Source organism: Leuresthes tenuis, unplaced genomic scaffold (assembly GCF_036924035.1).
Source record: "Leuresthes tenuis unplaced genomic scaffold, fLeuTen1.0.hap1 SCAF_20, whole genome shotgun sequence".
NCBI lineage: Eukaryota > Metazoa > Chordata > Actinopteri > Atheriniformes > Atherinopsidae > Leuresthes > Leuresthes tenuis.
Genome location: NW_027325374.1, coordinates 13,678,977 through 13,690,714, shown reverse-complemented (window position 1 = coordinate 13,690,714; position 11,738 = coordinate 13,678,977). Strand labels below are relative to the sequence as shown.

Below are 11,738 nucleotides of genomic sequence, written 5' to 3'. Positions count from 1 at the left end.
GAAACCGTCTTTGTTCAAATCAGGCAGAACAGCAAGAGAAGACCCAAACCTTCCTTTGTCGGATGCATCCCCTCTTAGTACTAATGGAGAATCGAAGTGACACTCGACATTCTGGTGAAAATGTAAGGATGGGAAAGTGTTTCATGCTCATTAAAAATGTGAAAATTTAACAAATAGATTGACTGAAAAGCACTTGTTGTAGCTGTCAGGTACCGAATAGCTGAGTCTGCAAACATAAACTCGTCCTTCTCTGTCAGAGTCTTTGTACATTGGAGAAGATATGAGGATCAGATCAGTGTATTCGTCATTTTTCAAGTTCATGGCACAAACATCCGACCCAAAGTATTCACCACTCTGAAACAGTCAAATAACAGTTTTCATTTAATAGATATATTGATATGTTTCAGGTATTTCAGGACAATCTATATAAGTGGTAAATACCTACCTGCCATTGATATGGGACAATAGTTTGCTTTGTTGTCTCTCCTTGAACAGTCCTCACAAGTCCTTTGTGTTGATATCTTGGAGCACCAATAATTGTCAGTGAGCCATCTGAAACTTTAGCCACTGCCATGGAATAACCTAGAATTCAACAGTCAAGTAACCAAAGGCATCGGTGTGAATATTCTAGTTTAGCCAGTGTAAACAAAGTGGATATATTTTGCAGGTTTTTCATGTGTTGGTCATCCTCTACACATTACTACATGTGGATGGCCTCTGGTCAACATATTCCTTCAGTAATATAGATGTAGAGTTGTGCACCTACACAACCAGGTGTTATCTCGTTCTATGGAACTATTCTTACCAAGATAACTGTCAGGTTCTATGTCCATGGGCTCATATAACATTGTCCTGGATGTGTGTTTCTTGTAGCCTCCTCTCCACTGATTAGCACCAACTATGGACATCTGAATTCCCTGAAATTTAGAGGAAAATGTATTTGGCAACATCTAAATTAATTCAGATGTTCATTAATTCGAAGTCTGTTTAGTTTTTTACTTTGTAAGATTATATCATCAAATTATTATCAAGTGATTTTAATTACCCCTGGAATATAAGCTGCTTTAAACCCTTCTTGGGACATTTCCAGTGTCAGCGTGTCTCCACTGCTTTGAGATCCTGTGATAGCAAAATATACAAGAGCCTAAGTTTCTTAATGCAACTAAAGTCTGCATATGAATTTAATTCAGTGTTTCATAAAGGCTTTTACGCAATGCGCTTATTTAGGCTTAAAAGGTTTCTGAGTCGAGGCTCAGAGGAGTCAGTGGATACTGCACTGTTGAAATGAGACAAAATATTCACTGTTGATGTCGTACACTGAGATAAATTTCTAGCTGAAAATTAAAAACCGGTATTAATTTATTTTCTTAAGATAATAACAGTACCTTTAATAGAGAAAATCTTATCTTGCAAATTCTGCCGTATTTTCTCAAGAGCTTCAAAGCCCTGCACTTTAAACACATGGTTCGCCGGAGGATGAGATGCAATGGTGTTCAGTTCGTTAATAGCTGAAGATTTTCCAAATGCATTCCCGACCTAAGGATTGAATAAAACATGTTTGTGGTAATATAGTTTTGGGATTAACTAAAAGCAAATGTAAAGTACATGTGATCATAAAGCTTCTGCTTTAGATCATACAGGGTTAAAAAAATAACATTTAAATTATAGAGCATATGTCTTGTATCTTAGACATAAATTTTAAAACTCATGTCACCATGTTTTGATATGAAAACATATGATTAGTCTGCTTGGTGAGTCAAACCGAACATCTCCATCAGGTATTCAGCTGGGTTTGTAAAAGGCTTTGTACATGCAGAATTAATTATTGTACTTGAGGATTTGATTTGTACTTTGACTTGTTTTCACACATTCAGGATTTATATGTTGACACGAGCTACAAAACATATGTAAAAATCATAAGTAAACAACACTCATACTGTGCCCTGCATGCAGAAAAAACAGATGAAGTACCTTCACACACATAACAGAGACTTCGTCTCATTTTTGTAGCTACATACGGTATAAATAGATAGAACTTACTCCAATGGCAAAGCGAACAATGTTTTTATTTTCAGCTGATTGTATTGCTCCTTTTAACATCCCGGAGTCATTAGATTCTCCGTCTGTAATGACTATCAAAATCTTCTTCACCTTCGATCTAGAACCTCTTGCAGGTGAGAAGACATTGTCCCTGGCAAAAGAAAGATTTTTGACTTTTGATTAATGTTTTTGTACAGTGCTTCATTCAACACATATGTATAAAAAGAGAATCAATTGTCAAATATAAGGAAACAAGCTAAGGGACTTGGTTTGAATCATAAAAATAAATGTTATTTTATTATCCACAGAATACTTCAAATTTTATGATTCTTAAAGATTCCTGAGTAACATGGAAATATGTGAAAATCTGTCAGGAACTGGTGGTGAGGTAGGACCCAGATGCAGCTCTTTTCCAAAATCAAAAGGTTTATTTACAAAACGGGGAGCAGGAACAAAAGGCGCGGCAGAGCCGGATCATCAAAAATACTTAACTAGGAAAAAACACTAAACAAAACAAGGCTATGGAAAAACACTATGATTCTATTAACAGGACTATGACAAAACAAGACTATGAGGCAGGTAACCAAGCTTATCTTTCTGTGGCATGAAGGGATAGTGACTGCAGTGACTGAAAGGAAACCAGGAAGCTAAATACTGTGGAGGGAGTGATCAGTGAATGAGGTGCAGCTGTGAACAATGAGCCGAGGTGGCAGAGGAAAAACATGACTAGAACATAACATGATTAAACATAAACTGTGACATGACAAACTGTGACAAAATAAATGTAAACTTAGAGTGGTTGAAATAATGCTTTTCACTACAGTGAAAACATGAAACTAAATTTTACTTCAATCTTGGCAAATTAATGAAAATTTATTTGGCTAAATTCTGTTGATACTGATAAATGGCGTGTGTTGCTGCCACCCTGAAATATACAGGCTCAAACTTAGCTTGAATGTTTCCCAGAATAAAAATTTGCTGAGAAACACAACATAAAAGTTGAAAAAAAACTGTGCGATAAACTGCAGATACAAATATTCAATGACAGAAATGTTTTTTTTCAACACTACCAGAATCGTATTTCTGTTTTTGGCGAACAGACAAAGCAACACAGGTGAAAGGGCTCCAGGAAGAGAGCAGGAAATCAAAGCCCAGAATAAACAGAGGACATTCAAACATGCACTTCCTCTCCTTTCTCAGTTTGAACACTCTTAACTTTCTCTTCTCAAGTCTTTGTCCCTCCTATTCAAGCAAAGGCGGTGAGCAAAAGGCACAAGGAGAGGAGAAACAAGAAAATTAAAGATTATCAAAAAATGGGAAATCACTGCTTCTGTGCTGGCATCTTAAATCATTGTCAATAAAAAAGATGTGGGGCACCAACATGTTCCCAATGCATGGCTGGCATGTCATTCCTGTCCCGTTTTATGTGTGATTTATACACATTTTAAGCTTTTTGTATTTGTTTTTACATCATTAAGATGACGAGTACACAGTTAGGGGAAAGTACAGGGTAAGGTGTTAACCCTTTAAAGGAAATGCATGAAGTCACAAAGAAAAATATAAAATGCATCATAATGATAACAATCAGTGTGTCGTTATTACGTATATTATGAGCTCAGTGAGGTGGTACGACTGCTTCATTTGCATCTTATTGTTAGAGTCTAATGTTGTATTTCAGGTCTCTGTCAGAGCATTAGTGTTTCCACTAGTCCATATATTTGATTTTAATTAAATTTACTCTGTGGGATTATGTGTCACACCCTTTTTATAAGTGAAAAAGACTTTTGCAAAGGATATTCCTTGAACCTTACAAACGTTCTTCTCTCGTCACTCCTCTCTCCCTCTTAGGAAACCAAGACATCCTTCAAGATGTTTTACTTAAATCAATTCCCAGGTCACATATAGGATGGTGGAAAGGAGAGAAAGTGCAGAAAAGACAGAAGTCGACCAAAACCAAAAGAACAAAGACACAGGCAGGCGATTGGGTTGAGGAAAAACTGGCAGAGGAAAACCAGGTTGGTACCACGGACAAACTGGCAAATAGAATCAAGAGGTTATGCCATACATCACCACATAGAGTCATGATGACACTTACACAAGGTGTTTAATGGCCATCGCAGTGTAAGTCCTTCCACCAGACTGACTTATTTGTTGAATTTGTGTTTGCCAATTGTTGGTTCTAAATGTATTGAAGTAATAATGGATTCTGGGTTGTGTGGAGAACTGGACGATGGCAAACTGCAAAAGAAAGAAAACACATGAATATGAGCTGGAAATGTGTATTCAACATGCAAAACTATCCAGTAAAAATAAGACATTTTGGCTGTTGGGGCGATTAGGGGAATGTGCCAAATAAAGATAAAAAAAAGGCACGGGAGTATTAAGACTTCATAACTGTTTAAGTTGTATTGGACATTTGCTGACTTAACACATTTTGTAACATAAATGGTGGTAATTACATACGTAATTCTTCTGCTTACTTAAAAACCAAAATTAAAGAACCGAAAAAGGCAAAATGTTCTATTATATGTCTGGAATATTCTCTTTTTGATGTTTAAAAAAAATAATAACGCAGTCTTACTTGTGTATCTTTTCCAAAGAGAGACGCAATCAGGTTTATCACAAAAGTCTTCATTTTGTCAAAATCAGCATAACGTACACTGCCTGAGCCATCCAACAGAAATGCAATGTCAGCTTGGGTTTGACACTCTGTCAAAAAGAAGAAATGGATTCATGTCTTAACAGTTCTCTGCACAGTTTCCCATCAAGTCAGCTTCATTGTCAACATGTTCTCTGATTCAAACTTTTGGTCTATTTGTAGCAATGTTGTAAAAAAAAATCTTAGTTCAGGAAAAATTGACAGAATCACTGAATCATGAGGAAAAAATGATGGAATCATGACCAAAGAAGTCACATTTAGTCCTTTGTTGCTCCTCCTCTGGCTTTAATGACAGAGTTCATAATCATAGGTATTATCCAGTCCTGATCCAATTTAAATCCCAACAGAACTTTTATCCTTTCCATTGTTTCCATTGATGTGTCTCTTGTTGCCATGTTTCCTGCCAATCAGCCAGCACCTCAGCACACTAAGGTGTGAAAGAAATTGTTTTTAACTGCAGACTCATGTGCACATACCTGTTCTGGAAATGCAAATTTAAAGTGATTCTGTAATTATTTCCTCTACTTCCTCTAAATTAATAGTTTTGTGTCATATTTGAGATTTGTTTTTATATTTTCCAAAAAAATAAACCAGCTGAACCCAATACCTTCAAGAGTAGCGATTTCATATTTTTTGTGTTAGTTAGGTTGTGTAGTTGTGTTTCTGCTGATATGCATGCTCGACTGTGTGGTGAGTAAATGTGGTGATCCTGCATTTAAAAGTTATTGTATTCACCTTCAATTGCAGACGGGACTGTTCTTTTTTTAGTGTCATATTTGTCTATCTCAATACAAAGACCGTTGTACATGGTGATACTTTTGCAGTCTTTAGGAATGGTTGGACCACATGCCTGTAAAAGACACAGGGTCAGGTTTGTTCAATAGCTTGATGAGTTTACTGTCCTTTAAGCAATACATTTCAATCAGCATGAAAAAGTTAACATTTCTCTGCAAGTCACCCACTCACCACAGTGGCTTCTGTGCTGGGGTCACTTGTCATTGCCAAACCAAGAGACATGTTGACTGCAGACTGTGGAACTGTAGAAATGTTCAACAATTCTTAAAGTACACAGTCAAGACACGATGTGACAGTGAAGAGAAACTAAAACTACAGCTACCACGGGTTTAAATACTCCCTGCGTAATACAGGAAACAGCAACAAAATCAATTTTATCAAAGACTGGAATGCAAAACATAATTCACTTTCACAAAATTTTAGAAGATTCTGTTAAAACTAGTGGAAATTAACTGTTTCCTACCTTGAAGTTGCAGACTTTGGCATTGATCAGTGGTGCACTTAAATATTTGTCCCCTTTGATTTCCTGAATACTGTTTAAAAGGGGCACTGACGAGCAAGCTAAAGAAATAAAACCACACAAACATTTGAGAGGAGCAGGCTGGTAAGTCTTGTGTTTTTAATTAAGACACATGATTATGAACTTGTTGTTGTGTAGTATGTATATTAAAGTGTTGTAAGTTAAGGAGGGAAAAATATCACTGGAGCAAATGATATGACAGCAGTTACCTACATCAAGCTCTATAATGCATGCTCTGACTCACTCTGATTTTCTTTGCACCACCTGGTAGCCAAAACCTGCAGCAGCATCCTTCAGGGACTTCCAAGCCAGAGGCTCAATATTGAAACAAAGTGCAGCTTTTAACACTGTGGAGTGAAGAAGTAAAATCCAAATTTTGATCAATTTACCTGAAATAATCTCAGATGTAATATGAATGTAAAAAGTTTACTGTAGATGTTGTTTTGGGTGTCTCAGAGTGAAATGATGTGTGCCACTGTGTCTTACTTTAAATACCATTAGAGGGCACAAAAGTCAGAACTTTTCTAATTCAGAGTGTGGTAGCTTAAAACTGTTATAATGAGAAAAACATTCTGCAGGCTGAAGTCAGATTTCCTCTTGTCCGTTGATCTTTGGTTTTGATCAACTGTGATATTTCTTCAAATTATCAAAAAATACTTTTTTTTTAACATTAAAATGTACATTTTAAAAATTATATATATATTCTAAAGACACACATACAATACAAATATGAGCAATTTCCTCTGTTTACTTATAATAAGGGATTTTTTGGAGGCACACTTTGTATTTAGTAAAATACTATTAGAAAATATGAAAAAGTTTATTTCTTCCGAGTAACGTTCCATTTCTTGTCTTACACTAAAGTCACAAAATACGCTTGAATCCAGTGCTGCCGGTTGGCCTTCGATTAAATATTTAATTCTGTTTAGAGATACATGTTGCATGATGTGAAATATCTATTCACTCTATAAGTATTTCTACAATAAAAGAAAAAAATCAGGACCTCATTTTATCATTCATATATCTATTAGATCTATTATAACAAGTAGATGGATTCTAAGAGAATGAGATATGAATACCATATGTAAGCAATCATTCCAAACCGTTTTTCAGCTCCTATATCACTAATAATCGTTTGCTACTCTATTTTGCAGCTTACATCTGACAGCATGTATTAGTTGAAATGAATCCATCAAATTTGTGCAGAATCTGGTCTTACCTGATAGCAAAAGAATAGCTGTAACTGTCCAGTTCATTGTGTTACTCCCATGAAACGTAACTAAAAGTGCAATGTACCTTCTGAGCTCAAACAAATTTATCTGGAAACTGTGGGAGGCACCTAATTTACTCTGGTTAAAGTGTCAAGAGAGGTGTTGGAAGCACAACGCATAAATTATGAAAAAAAAAGTGCTTAGCAGTCATTATGAGAAACTGCAAAAAGTCATTTCCTTCATTGTCTGCATGTTATAGGTCATCACTGATCAATATTAATGTTGTCTCGCAAACACACGTTAGACAAATGTTAGACTTTCAGAATTAACAGCACACATTGTTGCATTGGTGAATGCTTCATATGACATACATGCAAAACTACACAGGCACCCACAAACTAAACCTTGCACCTCAGCTGTTATTTCCTGTTTCTCCCCCCCCAGTTGTATTTTTAAACCGAGCAGAGAGACATTTTAGAAGGTCTCCCTGCTTACTGTACTGAAAAATATGAAGTCAACACAACATCCTGTAATATATTTTCTGCCCTTCTTATTTTATGACATTTTCCATCCAATATACATTGAAAAGAAAATACACTTATTTGAGCATTATTCAATACTTTAACTCTTGACCAGAGGGGGAGACTGACAGCATGTTTTATATTTGGTCAGATGTTAAAAAGGGAAACTTGTCTAAACTTCGAAGTAGTACAGAGGCCTCTCAGAAGCCCTAAAAGAAGAACAGCATTATGTGGCATTACATGTTTTTCTCTGGTTGTAGGTTGAAGGACAGGCTCACAGAATCAAAAGTTAGTAGCCTAATATTAGCACGAGAGTAAAGACGTTAATGACGACTTTAACACTTTGTCACAAATGCACTCTAAACTGGCAGCAGTGCAGTAGAAAGGCCGTCCATCCGAGTATTAATCTGATCAGAAATGGGCAGAATGTATTTTTGAATAATCCATCCATCCATTATCTGCCGCTTATCCGAGGGTCGGGTCGCGGGGGCAGCAGCTTTAACAGAGAAACCCAGACGTCCCTGTTTTTGAATAATGACATTAATAAAAACATTCTGTCATATCATGACTGCATCATGAGAGCTCATCCTGAGGGCAAGAGTAACATACTGTCATGGTTTTATCCAAATGTTTGACCCACATAAACAGAAGCTCTGAGAGGAACTGACAATCCAAAGGTTTATTGACCAGACAATGAAAAATGGATGTGAATCTGTAGAAGGAAACCAGGTACTGGAGAACGGAGGCTTCACTGTAGAGAGAGAGGTATGTGAATGATGGCTGGAATGAAAAGAACTGATGGCTGTTTGTTGTCTGGAAAACAGTACAGATGTGAAGTGTTGAAGTGTGGACAGGTCGCACAGAAAAAGTTGATCCTCAGGAGTGTGAAGGCTGTCAGCTGTGGATATGAAAACCCAAAGGTTTAATTCTCTCAGGAGAATACTCAGAAGAAGCGGCATGTGGAAGGTTATTCCTTAATATCCCGGGAAGATGATCCTGGAGAGAACACAAGAGGATTAGTGAGTTGATCACAAGAACTTCAGGGGGCTTAGGTTCCACCACAAGGTTCAGCATTCAAGCGCTGAAGTACTGACAGCCAACTCCTGATATACTGCCAATGGTGATCACTGATGATTCCCAGGTGTGTTGATCCACCCTCCAGGTACTGGGCCCAGGGCGCCCTCTGGTGGATCTGGAAAATGGCACAACCCACACTGATTCATCCCAGGTCCCTGACACATACGGGTCTGTGAAACATAGTTTTATCATACTATATTTTCATAATGAGCTGAAACACACAAAAAAATTTAACCACAGACATCTCTGATGCTTTCTTAACTGAAGGACATGTCAAGTATTATCACTCCAGAGGTGACTGGCTTTTGTCCTTTGCACTGGTTTGACTAGAAAAGGTTAATCAAGAACTCTGTCATAAAAACAAATCAGTCGAGTAGATGGACACATTTTATGTAAGATATATGACAAAAGGATACAACAAATCCCAAAATGTCTCCAACTCTTTCATTCTTCCAGTTTTGTGTTTGATTAATGGACTATCCTCAACACATCATAAATTCCTGATGTGTCAGTGGCCACTAGGCGACGGATATTTAAGCTCACATCTTGGAATGAGCAACTGTTTGAGTAGCTTGCCTGTGAAGTATCATATAGGAGGGGCATATGGGGGCAGGTGACTGGTAAAACCAAGTATATAACGGTTTGTGCAGTCACACGATGGCTTTGATGAAACTGATGCTTGTACTGACTCTTGTGAACCTTCTGCTTGCAGGTATGTGTATATATAGGCAAGGCAAGGCAAGGCAAGTTTATTTGTATAGCACAATTCAACAACAAGGTGATTCAAAGTGCTTCACAGAGACATTAAAACAGAAATAAAAAGCATGATTTAAAATTTAAACAAAAGAAGGAAATAAGAACAATAGATAAAATCAGAAAAAATTATATATATGAAAGATAAAATCAATAGTTAAAACATGATTCCGTTTTGAAACTCAAGCTTATTCAAATGCAGCTGAAAATAGGTGTGTCTTCATTATAGAATATTTTACTTGTTGTTTTCAATTGAATCTAGTGTATAGCATTGTTTCGACCACACAGAAAACAGTATATCAACAGTAGCATTCATTTATGTCAACTAATTAACAATTGGGACTGTTCTAATTAAGGATTCCTTTTTAATCCTTGTCATCATCAATTATTGATAACTAATATAATTGTTACTGTCGGCGGCTTACTACAATATGAGAAATGTGATTATTTCACAACATCGCCACCTTATACAGCCTAATTACTTATTCATAATAGCAGTACTGTCAATTAATATGATATATGAAGTATCTTACCAAAATTGCTCAAACTGATTTGTTCATGTTGTCTCTTTCCTAGAATCCCAAGTAAAGATTGATGGTAGGTCTGATTAAATCATTACTTTTGTCTGAGGGGATTCCATTGCTGCTGTTTAAAGAAATGATTTGTCAAACATATTCCTCGTAAGCCTCCACAAAAATTGGGTCCATACATGCGGAGGGACCTTATTCTCTGACAATTTTTGTTCTAATTTCTGCTAAATGCTTCTCTACGTAAGTATACAAGCAGTTTGTTTGCATTTCTTTAATTAAATATGAGACGTATCCCTAAACACTCCTTACATCCTGCTGACAGACCATGTCCAGATGCCAGTGAATGGACCGTGTTTCCAGGCCAGCATCTTGTGAAAAGAATGGAAAAGTTTGAGCTATCGCTAGTTGTTGCAAACATTACAGTTAGCAACATGAATGGCTCCAATATTGCTCTTTTGCACCTGGCCGATCCAGATAACTACAGAAAACACATCCAGTCTGTGTGTGGATATAAGCAATGAAAGATCCCTCCCTGTTGGAAGTCAGTGTTGGGTGGCAAGCTGGGAAAATGAAAGCAATGGCTCAGGTAAGGCTTTGAGTCTCTGTGCTCTCTGGTAAATTTTCTCAAGTGACTGCATTATAGGTCTTCAATATTTGCTTCATCTTGGACAGATAATTCACAAAAACAGAATTCACATGAATTAATATGATTATTGTGGATATTAAAGCTGACTTAGGTCTTCGGGGCCTTGAAACGCGGATGTTAAAATGTGGAAATGTTGGAGATTTGGACAACATTTGCACTTACTCCATGAACCATAAATAGGTAAAAAAAAAATCTACCATCTACCAGCTTTATGAAAATGCTTTTAGTAGTAGTGTGCAAACCATTTGTTTCAGGATCTTATTGATGAATCTTGTTTTAACATCCACAGGTGGACCAAGGTGGAGCTCTGCTGTGCAAATCAGACTCTTCGTGGTTCCAGGTAGCAGTCATGACAATGAATGACAGCACATCTGTTCCTGCAGATGTTCAGGTCTTTGTCAAACTTTCAAGATTTGGGTCATTTTTAAAGGAGACAGTTACCAATATATCATTTCCTTAAAGACTTTCATCAGGAAACTTACCAAGTTTGTCATCTTTCGTTTTCATGTCTTTCACTCTCCCCATTAACATCAGTGTTCCTGTTATTGTAATCCCTTAATGGGGCAGCTGAAGCTGCTCATTACTGCACTGAAAAATGATTCTGACATTCTTAACAAGACCCACCATGTTAAACTGGGGGTAATCTTTTTGTAAGAGTCACTCATAAGAAGTTTATCATTTTTGTGACAAATTGTATTTTATTGCATGTTTTTCCGTGAATTTATCATCCAGTAAATTGTATTCTTAAAAATGTGTTGATGGCCATCAATAAAAGACAAACTGCATAACAACAGGCTTTTGTGCCACATGTGGTTAATTTTTACCCAAAATAATGAATGCAAGTGAGGCTTAAACTAAATATCCATTTTATTTAAATTCAGAACAGTGCAGAGTTACATTTCATATGTACTCTTAAACAAATCAATTCATATTAATCAGATACAGATAGTAAGCATGTATGCAGCCTTAAGCACATCTCAAAATTA

At 36.7% G+C, this 11,738-nt stretch overlaps 2 protein-coding genes and 1 long non-coding RNA gene across 3 annotated transcripts in view; 1 reads left to right on the top strand and 2 right to left on the bottom strand.

The window, feature by feature from the left end:
• The window catches only part of LOC140278863 (integrin alpha-M-like), a 4,265-nt gene extending 3,944 nt beyond the window's left edge, over nucleotides 1-321 (bottom strand). The window contains exons 1-2 of the mRNA XM_072373959.1: nucleotides 214-321; nucleotides 1-111 (exon numbers count right to left, since the gene is read on the bottom strand). The exon at nucleotides 1-111 is cut by the window's left edge and continues 102 nt beyond it. Of these exons, the coding sequence (XP_072230060.1) occupies nucleotides 1-111; nucleotides 214-321 (219 nt within the window). The remainder of the gene's footprint in view (nucleotides 112-213) is intronic.
• Nucleotides 1-7,292, bottom strand: part of LOC140277984 (integrin alpha-M-like) — a 26,373-nt gene extending 19,081 nt beyond the window's left edge. Inside the window, exons 1-12 of the mRNA XM_072372852.1 lie at nucleotides 7,234-7,292; nucleotides 6,259-6,361; nucleotides 5,958-6,055; nucleotides 5,666-5,736; nucleotides 5,435-5,549; nucleotides 4,622-4,749; nucleotides 4,136-4,278; nucleotides 2,041-2,191; nucleotides 1,386-1,536; nucleotides 1,046-1,119; nucleotides 806-917; nucleotides 446-582 (exon numbers count right to left, since the gene is read on the bottom strand). Of these exons, the coding sequence (XP_072228953.1) occupies nucleotides 446-582; nucleotides 806-917; nucleotides 1,046-1,119; nucleotides 1,386-1,536; nucleotides 2,041-2,191; nucleotides 4,136-4,278; nucleotides 4,622-4,749; nucleotides 5,435-5,549; nucleotides 5,666-5,736; nucleotides 5,958-6,055; nucleotides 6,259-6,361; nucleotides 7,234-7,270 (1,320 nt within the window). The 5' untranslated portion in view covers nucleotides 7,271-7,292. The remainder of the gene's footprint in view (nucleotides 1-445; nucleotides 583-805; nucleotides 918-1,045; nucleotides 1,120-1,385; nucleotides 1,537-2,040; nucleotides 2,192-4,135; nucleotides 4,279-4,621; nucleotides 4,750-5,434; nucleotides 5,550-5,665; nucleotides 5,737-5,957; nucleotides 6,056-6,258; nucleotides 6,362-7,233) is intronic.
• Nucleotides 7,293-10,494: 3,202 nt separating this feature from the next.
• On the top strand, nucleotides 10,495-11,619 carry LOC140278570 (uncharacterized). Its single transcript, XR_011909205.1, has 3 exons — nucleotides 10,495-10,692; nucleotides 10,835-10,932; nucleotides 11,042-11,619. It is a non-coding gene; the product is annotated as an uncharacterized lncRNA (long non-coding RNA).
• Nucleotides 11,620-11,738: the final 119 nt, after the last annotated feature.